General features: G+C 49.6%; 1 protein-coding gene across 1 annotated transcript; it reads left to right on the top strand.

The window, feature by feature from the left end:
* The first annotated feature begins 11688 nt into the window (after window positions 1-11688).
* On the top strand, window positions 11689-15574 carry ghsra (growth hormone secretagogue receptor a). The gene is made up of 2 exons (XM_029250156.1): window positions 11689-12454; window positions 15270-15574. Exons 1-2 carry the CDS (start codon window positions 11689-11691, stop codon window positions 15572-15574), a joined length of 1071 nt encoding a protein of 356 aa, XP_029105989.1.
* Window positions 15575-17492: the final 1918 nt, after the last annotated feature.

Below are 17492 nucleotides of genomic sequence, written 5' to 3'. Positions count from 1 at the left end.
CCGTCCCGGTCAGAACTCCTCCGGCTTCCGAGGGGGGCGAGGGGGGCGACGCACACTTCCCTTGGGCGTGGGAAGCATTATCTCTCCCTTCCCACGCCACTACAGCCTCGCGCATGTCTTTGCGCTCGATGGAAAGTAAAGAACATCCTGTGTCGAACCATTAGATAAAACTGCGGGAGAGAATGCGAATTTTTCACCCTTTCGGGATGAGAACGGAAATAAGGTTAAGGTAGAGAGAAGCCGTCAGCCGTGGTCTCGCACGGAACAATGAGAGAATGTGATGACTGCGAGAGAGGAGCGGAAGGTGACGCGCCGCAGTCCGGCTCCTAACCTCTGAAAAGGTTCAACGGTCGGAGCCGGTCCGGCGAGCGACAAACCAGCACGCGTCTTGCTTGGAAAGCGCCGGGTGGACGGATTCCGTGCGCAAATACTTGAGCGGACCTCGGAGGTGCTCACCACGCGAGCATCTCCATCACTGACTGCAGCGGGTAATATCTGGAGAATTGCACAGGCCTTTGTCGCACGACCGGTTCACTCGGCGACACGGTCCCAGACTCCGGGGTTCCTGGGATGGTACAGGTCAACACAGCCCCGTTGTGGACATCGGGAGCACCCGATGCCCAGCTCACACCGTCCCAGCATGACGGAACACGACAAGAATACACGACGCAGATTACCGAAGCCATCGGTCATGCGTTTCTTTCTTTCTGCGTTACCCTTCAAGCAGCATCACTGCAGAACCCAAAGCGCTTTGCCAGTCGGGACAGCCGATTCCAGCGAGAGTACCACGGACATCCTCGGGTCATTATTTAGCCGAGAGACACAAAAAGTAGCCGCAGAGCCACATCCATCAAAGCGCAGTCAGGTATTCAAGCTGTAGAGAAGGCAGAGAAGGGCACAAGCCCAGATGAAGGGTAAAACACGTGGCGTCCCTTTGAGTGATCTAGTGAGCTCCTCTTTTATGATAAATCTTCCATTGAAGCGTGAAAGAAGGTGTCGTGCATTTAAGGTGTCTTACTATCTCTTCGTCGCCGCGGCTGAGCCGAGATAACCGTTCCGGAAGAAGAACGGGTGTTCGGTAGTCTGGATTTTAGACGCCATCCTGTCCAGGTGCAGCTGCTGACTGCTCAAGCGTGACGGTGTCGAGTGGAGGTAGAGCAGCTGTAAGCCGGTGCTGCAGAACCAAAAGTGCTTTCAGGATACACCGCATCGTCAGTTTATGGACGCAGTTCGGATCGAAAGTCGCCTTACGGCTCAATTTGCTCATGAATCAACTAAAGCACAATCACACACACACACACACACACACTTTCAGAACCACTTGTCCCATACAGGGTTGCAGGGAACCGGAGCCTACCCGGCAACACAGGGCCTAAGGCCGGAGGGGGAGGGGACACACCCAGGACAGGACACCAGTCCATCACAAGGCACCCCAAGCAGGACTCGAACCCCAGACACACCGGAAAGCAGGACTGTGGTCCAACCCACTGCGCCACCGCACCCCCTAAAGCACAATCAATGAAAGAATAATAATACAGACACCCTGTGATATGTTCGCTGGCTCGGGTCATAAAAAAAAAACAGAGACAAATCTATAATGGATTAAAAAAAAGTTGCGACGAGACTTTTGCTTTATTTATTTTCATCATCCGCTCATGTAATGCGCAGACGGTCCTCGGTCTCTCTCGGAAAAACAGCGTGATGTAGGAAACGCCACGGATGTTTTATTTTACGTCGAATTTCAGCCTCCTTTAAAACGATCGAAAAAATACATCATCTCCACAACCTCCTTGAACGATGACTCTTGACCGCTTCATCGCGTAAACTTGCGCAAACATTGTCGGCATCCGGTCGCTTTCAGTTTGCTTGATCATCTTCACAACTGATAAAAGTGCTATAACAGAGATGTCCTTCCGGGTATTTGCTGCATCGAATACGTGCAGAATCATCGGGCCACATCGGCGACAAGAACGGCAGTCGATCCAACGAGCGTTCGGGTGCTCAGCCATCGTTCATTCGTACGTCTGGGTCAGTTGTGTGTTCGCAGATGCTAAACCCCTAAGAGGCAGGGGAGACGGCACAGCGGCACCGTTTAAATAGTACGTGTCTCCAAGTCTCTCAAGTTGTGGCCTCGCAACATCCGCTGGAAAACCCGAAAATGTGGCAATTCCTCATGTCCATCTTTCGCAAATGGATCTAAAAGGCAACATCTGATACATTTTCTTTTTATTAGACACAACTGAGCTCCAGAAAATATCCCGATCCGCCGAGGGAACGGCAACAGTCGATGACCCGACGGCACCGAGCACTTTGAAGGAAGGTGTATGTTGGTGCCGTACAAGCCGCACGAAACTCAACGCGAGCGTGTTTTTACGATTCAAAATGTTGTTCGAAGGAAAGGGTGTGAAACGGTTTCTTTCCAAGAGGGCGAAGGGAAACGTTTGAAACGGGAGCGCTAACTAAACACGGTAATTTTACAACATATTCGAGCCATTAGGTCATTAAGGGTCCGCAGGCGGTGAAGCGGGCAGAGCTGATGCCCGGTGCTTCGAGGACCCAGGTTCAAAGTTTTACCTCCTCCTGTATTCCGAACGTGACTCGAGACGGATGTTTACGGCGCTTGTTCCAAACCAAACAGGACATAAAAAATGCAGAAGCGGTCACCGTCCAGACGCACGTGTCAAAGGTGACTGAATGATCTCCGACGCAGGCGAGCCGCGCCGGCCAGCTGGACTCAGCAAAATGACCAACATTTATTCACATTTAGTGAACGAGAGCAGACGAGGTCGCCTAAATTTGACCATCGCCATAAAATCACCGCATAAACAAGGTGGTTTCAACCTTGATCTTGCGGAGTCCCTGTACCAAATAAAAAGTGATTCATTTTTCTTCCTCATTTGTCTCGTGTTGAAGTGGGTAATCGGGGAACTACCGAACTGATGCGGAAAAAAGGGACTTTTTCTATAACTTATTTATGAGTTTAAGGGTGAAAAATTAGTACTCATTGCTGCTCTTTCTAAAACCTGCAGGTTCTCCTCAAAAAAATACCAAGGTCTCTGGGGTAGAATTACTCTGGGGTAAGTCAGCTGGGGTGGCACGGGGCCGTACCAGGCAGAACCGCTGCCGCACAGCGTCCGGGCCCGTTTGGGCACGGTCTATGCGGAGTTCGCATGTTCTCCCCACGCCTACTGAGCGCTCCTGTCGCAGCCCGAAGGCGTCTTTTAAGGGGAATGGTGACACTAACCCGCCGCTAGTGCGTATATGTGTGTGTGTGCGGCAACCTTGCGAGGGGCCGGTGTCTCGCCCAGAGCGTACGCTCACTAGCTGCATGTCCTGCGCTCCCGGGAAAGGCTCCCGACCATCACGACCCCGACTGGGACGAGCGGTTAACGATGGCAGGATATAAGTGACATGTCAGCTGTTTAACACGATAAATTTAGGGGTAAGACGGGAAAAAACTGAATACACGGGGAACCGGCATGGCGAGGGTTCGGGAGGCATGACTGGCTTTTTGAACCGAATGAAACGTTGCCGCGCCCAGCGGAACTTTATACAGCACAGCGGACAACGTGTCAAACGCAGTAAAGGTTGTGCAATTCCACCAAAGCGAGAATGACTCAGAAGTCGACTTGGCACGAATTACAGCACGGATCTTCCGTCACCTTTCTCCACGTTTTTTTTTTTTTTTTTTTTTTTTACACAGTCAGAAAGAAGCCCTTTTTTTTGAACTGCGGGCTCCTTGCGTCATGCGCCGCGGCTTTCGGGCCGAAATCGGCCGAGTAAGTCTGAATCGCGTTTCGGAGTGCTCGGATGGGTCCATAACTAATGTGAATGTTGTATAATGCGAAGACGCTCCCTTATGTCAGCATGTCGGGGCAGAAGCGCTGCACAGCAAGAGTTCTGGCATAATCTGGAAAATGAAAAGTGATGAGAAGCCCTGAAAATCCAGAGGTGATGAGTGCTCTCCTGCCTCAACCCCAGAAACAGAACAAAAAAAATCACATTATGAGGGTTCATTCTTGAAAAAAAAAAGAACGTTTAGAACCAAACAAGAAATGTTTTAATCATCGTTACTATATAATAAACACCGTACCCAGCTGTATTCCACCGTAACCGAAGGCCAGATTCAGATGGTTTAGAAACAAAGGGCATGCGAACGTCTGCTGGTGAAAAGAAAACATAAACCCTGCATTCTCTCCCTACGGCCAGCAGAGCGAGCCATGGGCACAGTAAATGAAGGAAAATACCGTGTTTTTTCCCCCCCTGCTGCCCATCCTGCTCTCCTAATGTTCTGCTGCGTCACACATCACAAGAAGTCCTCTACAGGTGCCGTTTGCACAAAAGTCTCCTCCGCGGAAACCATCGAGTCCTGTACACCGATATTTACACAACTTCAGACACAGAGCACAATGACAGCATTTGCAAAAGAGATGACATCAACTCTGAGTTAAGGACAGAGCTGTGAGTCTGAGCAGCTGACGAAGCAGCTAAAGTATTTTACAGATCTGTCATTTTATTTGGGCAACGGCATTGTGGCACAGTAGGTAGCGCTGGTGGCTCACGGCTTGGGACATTACTTCTGATCCGGCTCAGTCAGTATAATAATAATAATAATAAGAAGAAGAAGAAGAAGAAGAAGAAAAAGGTGTGTAAGATCACTCATACTTTGAACATATATTGAACAGCAGTGTTTTAAGTACGAATGGGGGTGCGGTGGCGCAGTGGGTTGGACCACAGTCCTGCTTTCCGGTGGGTCTGGGGTTCGAGTCCCGCTTGGGGTGCCTTGCGATGGAATGGCGTCCCGTCCTGGGTGTGTCCCCTCCCCCTCTGGCCTTACGCCCTGTGTTGCCGGGTGGGCTCCGGTTCCCTGTGACCCCGTATGGGACAAGCGGTTCTGAAAGTGTGTGTGTGTGTGTGTGTGTGTGTGTGTTTTAAGTACCCTACGTTTGTTTCAGTATCACGCAGACTGCACACGGCACGTACGCCACTCCAAGGATAAATCTGTAACCGAACCAGACGTGGAGCTTACGAGCAACAGAAGAATAATAGATCGTAACAGCAAAGTGCACCCGGAAAGTTTGACAAGTTTCGGTGTAGAAAACGTGATCGCGGCGAACGGACAGGTTTGCTACATACCTTTGCAAAACGCGGTGTTGTCCACGTCCTTCGCACCTGCAGGCAGGAAAAGCAGGAACACCTGTTCACTTTACAGCCCTGGACTTTGTACACTCAGAACTGCTGATTAGGACCAACGCAGAGGCAGAAAACAATGTTATAATGACGACAACAACAACAACAATAATAATAATAATAAAAATAATTTGCTGACACCTTTGTCCAAGGCATCTTACAGTATTAGGTAATCAATATTGCAGTGATTTACGCATATTTGTACAGCAGGGTGTTATTACTAAGCACTGTAAGAAAACTACAAGAAAAAAAGCACTTTGAAAGTACTGCTGATTATTATGGCGATTCACCAGCAACAAGAAGAAAATATCACTTTGATCTGTACTTCATTTACCTGTAAAACATCTGAAAACCTCACAGCAACTGAGATATGATACGTTGCAATGCCCCGCAGCCTCACAAATAAAGCTGGACACTTTTCATCGCGTGCATGCTTGAAATATCCATAAGCACGCAACAAATCTTTTCACATTTCTCAGACGTCACGCACCCGAATTACATTTTCGTGTACAGTTCGGTGAAATGAAGACACTCACGAAAAGTAGTTCAAGGGTATATGAATGAATTTACCTTTAACATGCAAATAGGACAAGGGATTCATCTCACGGAAGAGGAATGTGTGTCACGAACCTCGGAACATGAGATACTCCAGCAGCGCTGTCACACCCATGGGCCCTGTACACAGGTGACTGAGAATGTGCCTTTATATTATAAGCAGTGCATGGCCGTACATGTAAATAAGGACGAAAACAAAGCATATCCAGATCCCACTTGTGCGATCTGTCACACAAGCAGTCCTGTGACTGACCCTGTGTGTGTGTCTAGTGATTATGTACGTTATCCACGTGGGAGAAAAATCAGACCCACGAAAAGGATTTCGTTCACTGAAAAAAATGTTGGAATGTTGGAACGGTTGTGCATGTGCTCAGACAGAGTGACACATCTGATTTCAATACCGTGACAAGGGTAAATCTGCAAAGTTGAGCGCCGATGTCAAAACTGTAATAAAAGCAATAAAACTGAGAAAGAAAAAAAAAGAAAAAACACAAGACACTGCATCATCTGGGCTTTTCTCTCTAACGCAGAGAGGCTGGAAAATGTGAAATGCGCAGCGAAGAAAGTTCGTTATGTCAAGCAGCTCCGGGGGGCTCCGATTTCTGCATTTTACCCCGTTTCATCAAGCACTGGTACTGGCTCTTATGATGCGCTAAAGGAGATTTGGGAACAGGACTCGTGTCTTTTGGTCATTCGTGAATGGTCATCTTTATGTGCTAAAGTCTTCCCTGGCTGCACTTCCCTCAGCGTGCAGGAACAAGACCGCACGTTCGTTCACAGAATCTCCCTCATTCCAGTGCACCTTCACAGGAAGCTCCCAGGGAAATCTCAGCTGTGTCTTCAATATAACGCCCTTACACACAACGAAATACATTTATCCTGGGAATGTGATTAGACAAAAACTTTTTGGAATGGTGCTCACACACCATTCGGAAAATCTTTAACAAAAAGTTCGGTTCGTCCCCATCCAGTTTCTTGTTGGACCACAACCCAAACTCCTTTTTTCATGATGTTATGGAATGTAGGCTAACAGCAGCAAAAATGTTTAGTGTTGTGGTTTAAACCTGAAGTTCCCTCTGTAAAGGGAGGGTGGCTTGGTGGCACAGCAAGTAGCACTGCTGTCTCACAGTGCCTGGGTGGTGCAAGAGGATATGGGTTTGATCCCTGCTCTGTCCGTCTGGAGTTTGCATGTTCTCTTGGTGCTCTGGTTTCCTCCCACACTCCAAAGACATGCTGTTCAGGTTCCCCATAGTGTGTGAGTGACAGAGAGAGTGTGTTCCACTGATATATGGATGAGTGGCCCATTGTAAGTAGTGTATCTAGCAGTGTATGTCTTTGGGTGCTCTGGTTTCCTCCCACACTCCAAAGACATGCTGTTCAGGTTCCCCCATAGTGTGTGAGTGACAGAGAGAGAGTGTGTTTCACTGATATATGGATGAGTGACCCAGTGTAAGTGCTGTATCTAGCAGTGTAAGCTACCTTGGTGAATAAGGTGTGTGGGCTGATAAAAATTCATTGGAAGATGCTTTGGAGAAAAGTGTCTGCTAAATAAATAAACGTAATGTGAATGAGTGAAGTGCTTAACTTCCTTCCACTTGAAACATTTACATTTGTTTTCCATGACAATTCAGAGCAATTTTGAAATATCTAGACACCCTTCAGGAACTTATTAGACAGAGTTGTATTCATACCTGTAATATGCTGTAACCTTCTGACCTTGAGCCCTTGCTTTATGTTTCTCCATGTGCTGCCTCTGCCTCTGCGTTGCTCTGGCCCAGTGCTGTTCATAAAAGCAATTAAAAAATGTGTGCGTATGAATTCTAGGGCATATCAACATGTCAGGTGTTGGCGGTTAGCAGTAGTACTGAATGGAGTGAGACACCAGTACAGGAGGGACACATTAACCTGGGCTGAACACTGGGGAGCACAGCCACTGCACAGCCACTGCACAGCCACTGCACAGCCACTGCACAGCCACTGCACAGCCACACCAACATGTACAGTCTCCCCACACCTTACGAAGGTAACGTGAAAGCCCTTTGTTGGGCTACGTCAAGCACGTAATTGCATTGGTTCCAGCAGTAAAAATTTTTGTTTCCCTGAGCACCGAAACTGGCACCCCTTTATGCTAAAATGCCACCAAATCCCATTAAAATGGACAAAGTTAATTCAATAAGGCGGCAGAAGAAGGCAGTTTGCATTCATTGATTACCGGAGCTGGGTAGTAATGCAGTAAATGTAATTCATTGCTCGTACTTAAAATTTGTCATTTCATTTGTCATAGTTAAATTTGTCATTTCTTTTGCTGTAAGTACATCTGAAAGAAAAACATTATTTTTACATCATTATATTTCTAGAACCCTCTTTTCGTTACTTTTCAGTTTTTCACATTTAATATTTTCAACTTTCCTTCAAACAATTTTCTCTACACCGCAACTTCAATAAATATATAATTAAACCCCTTTACTTTCCGCTGTCCTCTGCGGATTTCATCGGCCTGCATGCAATAAACTAAATGAACACGTCTCACAAACATGAGGGTCACGGTCAGCGCATTAATTTTAACTCGTTCTTTTGAACTGCATATTTTACTTTACTTGGAAACCTGCACCCGGGGTAACGTTATAACACAGCTTCTGTTACGATAATGTTAACGTAACAAATGTTTCAGTACTGATTCTCAAATTATTTGGCATTTATAGTAGCTTAATATTGTGGCGCGCAGCACCGTGGGTTTGGATGGGGTAAAGAAGGATGCGGAGGCAGTGCTCATAACGAACGGTTTATTCGAAGACCAGCACAAGGGAATAATGCTCTCTGTCCAAGGACCCCTTTTCCTCTAGGACCTGCACTTACAGCCAGCCCGCCTTAGCGCCCCTAGACTCTCCCTACACAGTGGCAGACACAGTCAACCCACCATTTCCCCCCGAAGTGGCCCCAGCGGTTACAGACATTATTTACAGATTTCCCACAATGCAACTATTTACATTAAATCAGTAACGCGGGTCGTTACAATATTGACTGTAGCTTCTGAATATTGTGAGAACATCTTCTAGTAAAGCTGGACACTTTCTCCCCACCGTAGTCCCGTTTGACACCGCTACCTCGCACTGGAACCGACAGTCCGCTTATGCATGGACGATCAAGGGTACATTGGCTACGCACCCACTTCACACGTGCGCTGCGCTCTTTTTCTGCCAAAGGATGTAGCGTTCCGTCCTGAGAACAGACTTGGAGCGCTTTCACGAGGTTACGGATGAAACAAATGAGAGCCATTAGTGCTGGAACATCATTTAAAACTTAGGTAACAATACAATGTGATATACTGTATGTCAGCTATAAAAGAGACCTGATAATAACATGTGGATATGTGAGTTTTCAAAGCGATGTGAGACAATTAACATGTGCGGGTTAATCGGTCACGAAAAATGCGGAATAATTTAATGTATCAAGGGGAACAGTTTCGATGACAGCGAGTGCAAAACATGTGGTCACTGGTTAAAGCTCATCGGCAAGGATACGTGGACGCTACGCAGGATAGCTGTTACATCCCTCAAAAGCACACCCTCAAAAATTACAACAGAACTGAATCGGCACCTTTGTGACCCAGTCTCGACAAAAACGGTACGTCGCGAAGTACATGAAGCCGGAATTTGTGCCGAGGTTGCCAAGACCACAGAAGCTGGAAGCCTGAGCAGTGGCAAAAGTAATATGGCCCGATGAGTCATCTTTCACATTATATATGCTACATCTGAATGGGTTTATGCTTGGAGAAATCCAAAAAAAAGATGCCTTCAACACACTTTTATTGACAACTGTTAAACATCGCAGGGGAACAGTAAGGGTACAGGCTACCATTTTTTTGGGAGTCATTAGGTCCGATGACTGCTCTGCATGGTCACGTAACGCCTCGGAATATGAGTGCGAACCCTATGGGGAAAACACTGTTCTGTCACGATGCTCCCAAATTCCAGGATGCTCATAAACACCAGGAGGAAGTCGAATGCCTTCCATGACCTCCTGGGTCACCAGAATGAAACGTCATTGACGCTCTCTGTGGAGTACAGAACATCCGACCAAGCTAAATGGAAAATTGGAAAATTAATGACATAACGTCTGTCATTTGAGGCATACTGGTAGCATAGGAATCACAGCTGTCACCTTGCACTCGAAGGACATGAGTTTGTACCTCAACCTCTTACTATAGTACCCTTGAGCAAGGTACTAACTCCGAATTGATCCGTGTTACCCTGTTGTATGAGGGAATCAATTGCAATCATGAGTATATCTAATTTTATTTGCTCAGCACATTTAATTTGCTGACAAGATTATTTGAAACTGTATATTGTAGCTGTTGACATAACGAGCGGCTGAAAACCTTAAACAGCTTAATTTGAATAAGAGTAACTTTTTACTTTTAGCCAAGTACAATTTTGGACCAGTAGCCACTTTTACATTAATTATTCCTTTTTTGAAAGTAATAGCACTTTTATTTGAGTACCAAGTTCTGCTACAACTTCCACCTCAGTTAATTTCTATATTATTCGTTAGGGCCAGATACCCGTACGCTGAACAAAGTGTTCGTTTCAGAAGGTGACTCGTATCGCGTGTGTCCGGCGTGACTCTGCTGTACAGATGTGTCGATGACTGTAGGCCTATCTAACACGGTAAGTCACCTGGGACAGATGTGTCGGGTAAGTAGTACGTGATCATCGCCGCACATCACTTTGAAGAAAAGCATCTGCCGAAAGGAAAATCGTAAATGCGAACGTCTCGAGGTGCTCGGGTGTCGGAAGACGCGAGAAATCCAGCTTCGGTCTTCGTAAAAGCGAACGAACGCCTCGTAGGCCCAAGCAGAGGTGTCAGACGAAACTCTCTAAGTTGAATTGTTGTAACCGGAATGGGCGAATCCCGGGCTGTGACTCTAGATCCGTAGGCGGAAACCTATATCCGACCGGCAATGCCTTAAAAATGCCAGTAGCGGACAGGTGATGGGGACAGCTGCAATGTCCACCTCTGGACTTAAACTCTCTGGCTAAGGCAGAGAGAACACACACGTGGGCACGTTTTGTGCTTCCAGTTGCTCTCTGCTGCATGATCTTCGCACCATGAAAAACAAATGAATCATCAATGCGCGAATCATCATCATCATCATCATCGTCGTCACCATCATCCTCTCCCACACACACAACGAGGCACCCGATATCACAATTCGGTCCCCGGAGGTTGCGGACCTTCGCTTCGTGCGCGCGCGCGTGCCGTGCGGGTGCCGAGACGTGCAGGAGATCGCCGACCGCAGCGGCACGGCACGCAAACGCACACACGCGCACACACGCGCACACACCCACCCAGCGATCCCGGAGCGGGGAGCGAGACAGACTAACGCGACTAGTCTGATTTCACACATGATGATCGGTCACTGTGTGACTTTACATGGACGGAAAGCAAGGAGGGGCACCGACGACGTGTTCGGACGTCAACAACAACAATGCGAGCGGAGTCGCGCAGCTGGAACAACAACAAGCCGCTGCTGTAACGGTAAGAGAGAAAACGGTTTGAAACGGTAACGCAGACGACGCGCGCTTCCCCACGGAGGCTCTTCTTCTTCTTCTTCTTCTTCACTTTTTTTTTGCCATCTCCAGCAGCGGCAGCAGCGAGTTCTGGAGAGTTCGTGGATTCGTACATTTGGTAAAGCGCTGGCAAAAAAAAAAAAAAAAAAAAAAAAGAAAGCCAAATATTTCACAACAAGAGAGAAGAGAAGAGTTCTCGGGTGCAGCAGAGACTGCTGGCGGCGTCTCGCGCTCACCTCCTGTGTGTAATGTGGCAGCGCGCGCGCCCTCACTCGCCGCTCCGCTCGTCTCCGCGAGCGCGACTCGCGCGCGCACCTGTCGAAGCGCGGTCCCCTAACCTAAGTTAAGCCGCGTCCCGCTCGCGGCCGCCGCGATGGACAACTGCTCGCTCGGCAACGGCACGTGGGAGGGCAACGCGACGCGCTGGCGCGCGGAGCACCCGGCGGCGCACCTCTTCCCCGTGCCCGTCCTGACGGGCGTCACGGCCACCTGCGCGCTGCTCTTCCTCGCGGGAGTCACCGGGAACGCGCTTACCGTCGTGCTGGTGGCCAAGTTCAAGGACATGAGGACGACCACGAACCTGTATCTGTGCAGCATGGCCGTGTCGGACCTGCTCGTGCTGCTGTGGCTGCCGCTGGACCTGTACCGCGTGTGGAGGTACCGGCCCTGGGGCTTCGGCCAGCTCCTCTGCAAGCTCTTCCAGTTCGTGAGCGAGAGCTGCACGTACTCGAGCATCCTGAGCATCACGGCGCTCAGCGTGGAGCGCTACCTGGCCATCTGCTTCCCGCTGCGCGCCAAGGTGCTGGTGACCAGGGCGCGCGTGCGCGGCCTCCTCGCGGCGCTGTGGCTCGTGTCGCTCTGCAGCGCGGGACCCGTCGTCGTGCTGGTGGGCGTGCAGCACGAGCCCGGCACGGACCCGCGCGCCACCAGCGAGTGCAAGCCCACGGAGTTCGCCATCAGGTCGGGGCTGCTCACCGCCATGGTGTGGGTGTCCAGCGGCTTCTTCTTCCTGCCCGTGTTCTGCCTCACGGTGCTCTACGGCCTCATCGGCAGGAAGCTGTGCAGGAGGAGCCGCGCGACGCCGGGAGCGCACGCGTCTGTGCGGGACAAGAGCAACAGGCAGACGGTCCGAATGCTGGGTGGGTGCCGAAGCCGCCGCCGCCGCCGACGCGCTGCTGCTGGGACCCGGTCGGAAGCCTGGCCCGGCCGGGCCGAGCGAGGGGACGCGGCCGGCGCTCATCATTGCTCATCATTGCTCATCATTGCTCATCATTGCTCATGATGACATTGCCTCGCGGCGCTCCGCTAGAACGGCGCAGACAGACTCGTGTCGTGAGTGCGGGGGCTGCTTAACTTAAGTTAAGGTGCGGGTCACTGACCGTGGCGCGGTGGACTCCGCCGTGCGTGGAGGAGCGCCGCCGCCGGTGGGCGAAGGCAGAGACGAGTGAAACGTTTCGCTTCACTTAGTTAAAGTTAGTTAGTTGCTGGACAAAAGGACCAAGCAGTAAGTGAAGTGTAACTGTCAGCGTCGCCTAAGGAGCCCAAGTCACTTGCCAACTTGCTCCGTCACTCAAGTGCCTGCAGTGGCCCTGAGAGCAACTAGTTAGTACCGCGCTCTAACGCCAGGCTGTGTATGTAACAGTGTGGTTACATTGATTGATTGCCCAATCATGTGGAGCCCTAGGTGTGGCGGGACGAGCGCATCCCCGTCCCCGTCCCCCACTCCTGAAACAAGTCTAAAAATGTGTGTAAGACTCCACCGAGTACCATTGCTATCAAACGCTTGGTGGCCAGAACCCGACAGGTTGTTTACACCATCGCCTTGAACCTCGGCGGTGATCTGCAACCACTCTCGCACATATTATCTCATGGCTTCTCTGCTGCAGCCGACCTTCCCTCCCATCACCGTGTGCAGCTCAATATCTCCTGAAGCAGCTGGGGTTAAAAATCTGACTGGGGACCGTTGGAAAGCAGGGGAGCGGCAGCTGGTACCAAACTGTTTAGACCTGTGGAGCCAAAGGGTGCGGGTTTGAATCCCGTCTCCGGCTGCAGTACCCTTGAGCAAGGCGCTTACCCTAAATTGCTCCAGTAAAATTACCCCGGTGTATAAATGGGTAAATAACTGTAAACACTTTAACATTGAAAAGGGGGGTCTGGCTGGTGCCCGCTGTGTGGTGGGTCCAGGGTTTGAGTCCTGCTAGGAATGCCTTGCGATGGACTGGCGTCTCGTTCGGTCTGCGTCCCCTCCCCCTTCGGCCTTGCGCCCCGTGTTTGCGGGATAGGCTCCGGCTGACCACAACCCCGCTTGGGACAAGCGGTTGTAGACATTGGTCGGTTAACACTGTAAATCCTTTTAGAGAAAAGCATCAGATAAATATGAATAAACAGCAGAGGCTCACTAGTCAAAGATCTGCTGCTTCCCTCATTTCCATGGCCAGCGACTGCGTGGTGAAACAGTGTAGAATCAGGTACAAAAAATCCATGAAGCAGAGCTGCTCAGACAGCGTCATTCATTTCGTCCTTTACAAATTGATTGCAGCCGCTTACGCGGGTAGAGCCTTCCCCTCGAACCCGACCCACCCGCACCCTTTCCCACGTGGGGGCTGCTTCCATTAAGGATGAGCTGCGAATGCCGCAGTCATACGAACACCCGTCGCTGTGCCACAGCATTTCCCTGTCGTTGCTGTTGTTAAGCGTCATGGAGTGAGTGCCAGCTCTGGACGACCACACAGATCCTTCCGGAAACCTCTGTCCTCCACGCGTGTCCTTACGGTTGAGAGCGTTCTCCCTGTGAAGAGCGAGTCCCTGCGTCCGGTTGCTGTCCTAACCTTCCCTTTCCTTCGACTTCCCCAAACATTTCAGTGTTTCCAAGAGGGTCCCGTCTTCGCGCGATCGTGTGCGTGACTTCAGTCCCGTCGTTCGTCCTCGTGATCGGAGTTCTGCCCTCGTTTGATTTAAACGCCGCGTCACTGCGGGAGAAGAGCGCTCTTTAAAAATAAAATAAATCCAATTTGATCCAACATCTCTTTGCTTTCCTTTCCCTTCACCGTGTCCTCAAGAGTCAAGTCCCGCACCACAGTTCAAAGGAGTCCAACGTTTTTCCCGTCCTTTTACTTTTCAATCCAACTTTAACACTCATGAAGTGCGACAGAAAAAAATACTATTAGGGTATTAAATACCATTTCATATTCAACACAAACGAAACATGGCGAACAGGTGAAAAGTAAGTGCTTGGAATACCAGAGAGAAAGGAACATCCCGTTGTGCTTCCTTAGCCACAGTAACCGCTGTAAATCATTTCTAAGGATCTTTGAAAACAATCCTGTGACTCATGGAACACCCCCTTAAAATGAGAATGAAACATTTCTGTGTCGACCACAATACGTTTTGGTTCTGACGGTAAACTGTGTCCTTACCGTCCTTACCAGCTCGGTTTAATGCTGAGGACAATGTGGGCGCTTAGGTCTGATATGGACAGATTGCTTTAATTTGGACTAATTGGTCGATGACCGTGACCTTCCAGGATGGGCCTGTTATCGGCGCTAGAGGAGATCAGTCGGCGGGAACACATCAATCCCCTGCGCACGTGGCGTATAATTAAATGACAGCTGGAAAAAAACGTCGAACCGCAGACGTAAACTGGTTTCGCGGTCCATCGCCAAGCGCCGCGCGTCATTTTTTAAAATAATACGGGCCAGATACAATTATCCGTTTGTCATATTTCCCACGCGGTTGCTTTTCATTTAACGCGTCGTGACGATTTTTAACGCTGCGACTGGACTAACGACCAGATGCGACGGCAGCTTGAACGCGCGCGTGCGAAGTCGTGCATTACGGCTTCCGTGGACTTTGTTCGGCGCAAGGCGAGGCCGTCCGCAGGGTGCAACGAATTGCAGGTGAAAATAAGTTGCGGTCTGCTCTGCTCAATCTACCTCTCTTCTTCCTTCTCCGCAGCTGTGGTCGTGTTCGCCTTCGTGCTCTGCTGGCTGCCCTTCCACGTGGGCCGCTACTTGATCTCCAAGTCGTCGGAAGCCGTCTCGCCCCTCCTGTCTCAGATCACTCAGTACTGCAACCTGGTGTCCTTCGTTCTCTTCTACCTTAGCGCTGCCATCAACCCGGTCCTCTACAACATCATGTCCAGGAAGTACAGGACCGCCGCGTGTCAGCTTTTCGGGGTGAAAAGGGCCCCTCGCAGGACCGCGTCCGGCGTTAAGGGTGACAGTTCCCTCGGCTGCGCCGAGTCCAGCGTGAGCCTGTGACACACACACACGGTTCCTCCCTAAGACACGGTGACGTTTGCGAACGGATTGCTTCTGCGAATACGTTTGGCAACCAGAGCAGCGTGCGTTTCGCGAATGACTACCGCCTGCGGCGCGATGCAAGCGGTCAGCGTTACTGAGCCGTGCGCTCTGTAGATAAATGTCAGGTTTTTCTTCGGGGACGGTTTCGGAAGGATGGCATCACCCTCTTACCCGTGCGAGTCCGACGCCGGGAGTCTGCGCAGAGCGCTGGAGGAGGGAACCGCGCAGCTCAGTCAGTCGCTTGCTCCGTGCTCTGCTTGCCGCGCAGCGCTCGGAAGTGGGAACTGTCGCGCTCGCCACAGACGAGTTTACACGTGGAATATAAATATTAGCCATTTAGGATTCCCTGTAAATTTGGCGTGAAAGGGTCACCAGTTTTAGCGAGTCAAGGAATGACGATCGTTTGACTTTCGTTGACCCCCCAGGCCTTTCAGTCGTTTATTTTAGCTTGGCGGAGACCTGAAATGTGGGGGAAACCTGTTTCTGATACGTGAACTTTGAATTCATTTTACAAACTTCTTTCTGGTAAGTTTTTACCCTCCAGAGACCAGAAATACCGTACAGGCTAAAAATTACAGTTATAAAACTGTGTTCATTTACACTTCTTGGGAATATACAAAGTTTGTATAGAAGGATTACAGCCAAAAGAAAAGTGACCGCAGGAACCTCCTTCAGCCCTCAGGTCGAGCGTCGCCTCCCAAAGTCACAGATATCGCTTGATATCCCTATGATTTATCCTTGACTTCTGACACGTCAAACATTAGGAATTAGCTCAGCAGGTCGTTCGCCTTACGAGGGTTCGCATCTGGCCCCGGATCGGTCTGTGCAGAGTGTACCTGCTCCTCCCGCGTTCACGTGAATTTTCATCTTTCTGTATTTGGTGGCCTGTGAACACGAACAAATAAACTACGAATAAATAGTAGGGGGTGTGGCAGTTTAGAGTCGCTGCCCTTTTGTGAATCCCAACTCCCGTTGTAGCGCCCTTGATCAAGATACTTACCCTCAATGAATACGCTATAAAATACCCAGCCGTATAAATGGGTACATCGTTCCGAGCAGAATGCACACTGTTTCCGTTCAGTGGTAATCTGACCGCAGTTTAAATTTTGATTTACAAGCATGAATGAGTAAGAATGAGTAAATGTAAGCAGCTCTCAGAAAAGCATGACCGTTTTCTTGTAAATCGGGGTTCGGGGTTAGTCAGTCTAGAACTGAGAACTTTTCTGAACTGATGCCTAAGGAGATGACCGATTACTTCTGTGAGACTCCAGCTGACGCACGCAGCTACACTTTACATATCTCTGGTCACTTTGGCTGCAATGTGAGGCCGGAGCCAGAGTCCAGTTCTCTGGGGCGGCGCCTCGCTTTAGAGCTACTGCTTCGTACGGCCAGACCCCTGTAACACATTCGCGTTGTCAAGTGAGAATTCGAAGGTTTCTTTTCATCGTCGGGTCACCCTGACGGGGCTGATTAATATTAATAGTAGGTGTGCCCACTGCTGTCCTCACTTTGGTCGGAATTCACTACAGTAAAATGCAATAATTGTGCTCATGTTCGGAGAAGCCGTGTTTTATTCGCTATACATGAGTCTTGAAGTAGTAGTAGTAAGTCCAAGCACTCAGTGACAGTAGTAGCCAGCCCACGTTGCCAGTCTGTCCTTTACATTTCAACAAAGGTACAGACCCAAGTAGTTTATTCATTACCCTTATTTACTGTATCTGGATCACAGGGACACAGACAAACATACGGATATACAGTATAGGTAGTGAAAAAATATGAACAGCAAAAATCAGGGGTAATGGCACAAAAGTTAACTGCAGATTTTTCCCTCTCTGTATGTTACCACCTCACGGACTCAGTTGCATCCTGCATTTTT

The sequence above is a fragment of the Scleropages formosus genome, chromosome 3, assembly GCF_900964775.1.
Source record: "Scleropages formosus chromosome 3, fSclFor1.1, whole genome shotgun sequence".
Classification (NCBI taxonomy): Eukaryota; Metazoa; Chordata; class Actinopteri; order Osteoglossiformes; family Osteoglossidae; genus Scleropages; species Scleropages formosus.
The sequence above is the reverse complement of the archived record's forward strand: the minus strand, read 5'-3'. Positions and strand labels throughout refer to the sequence as shown.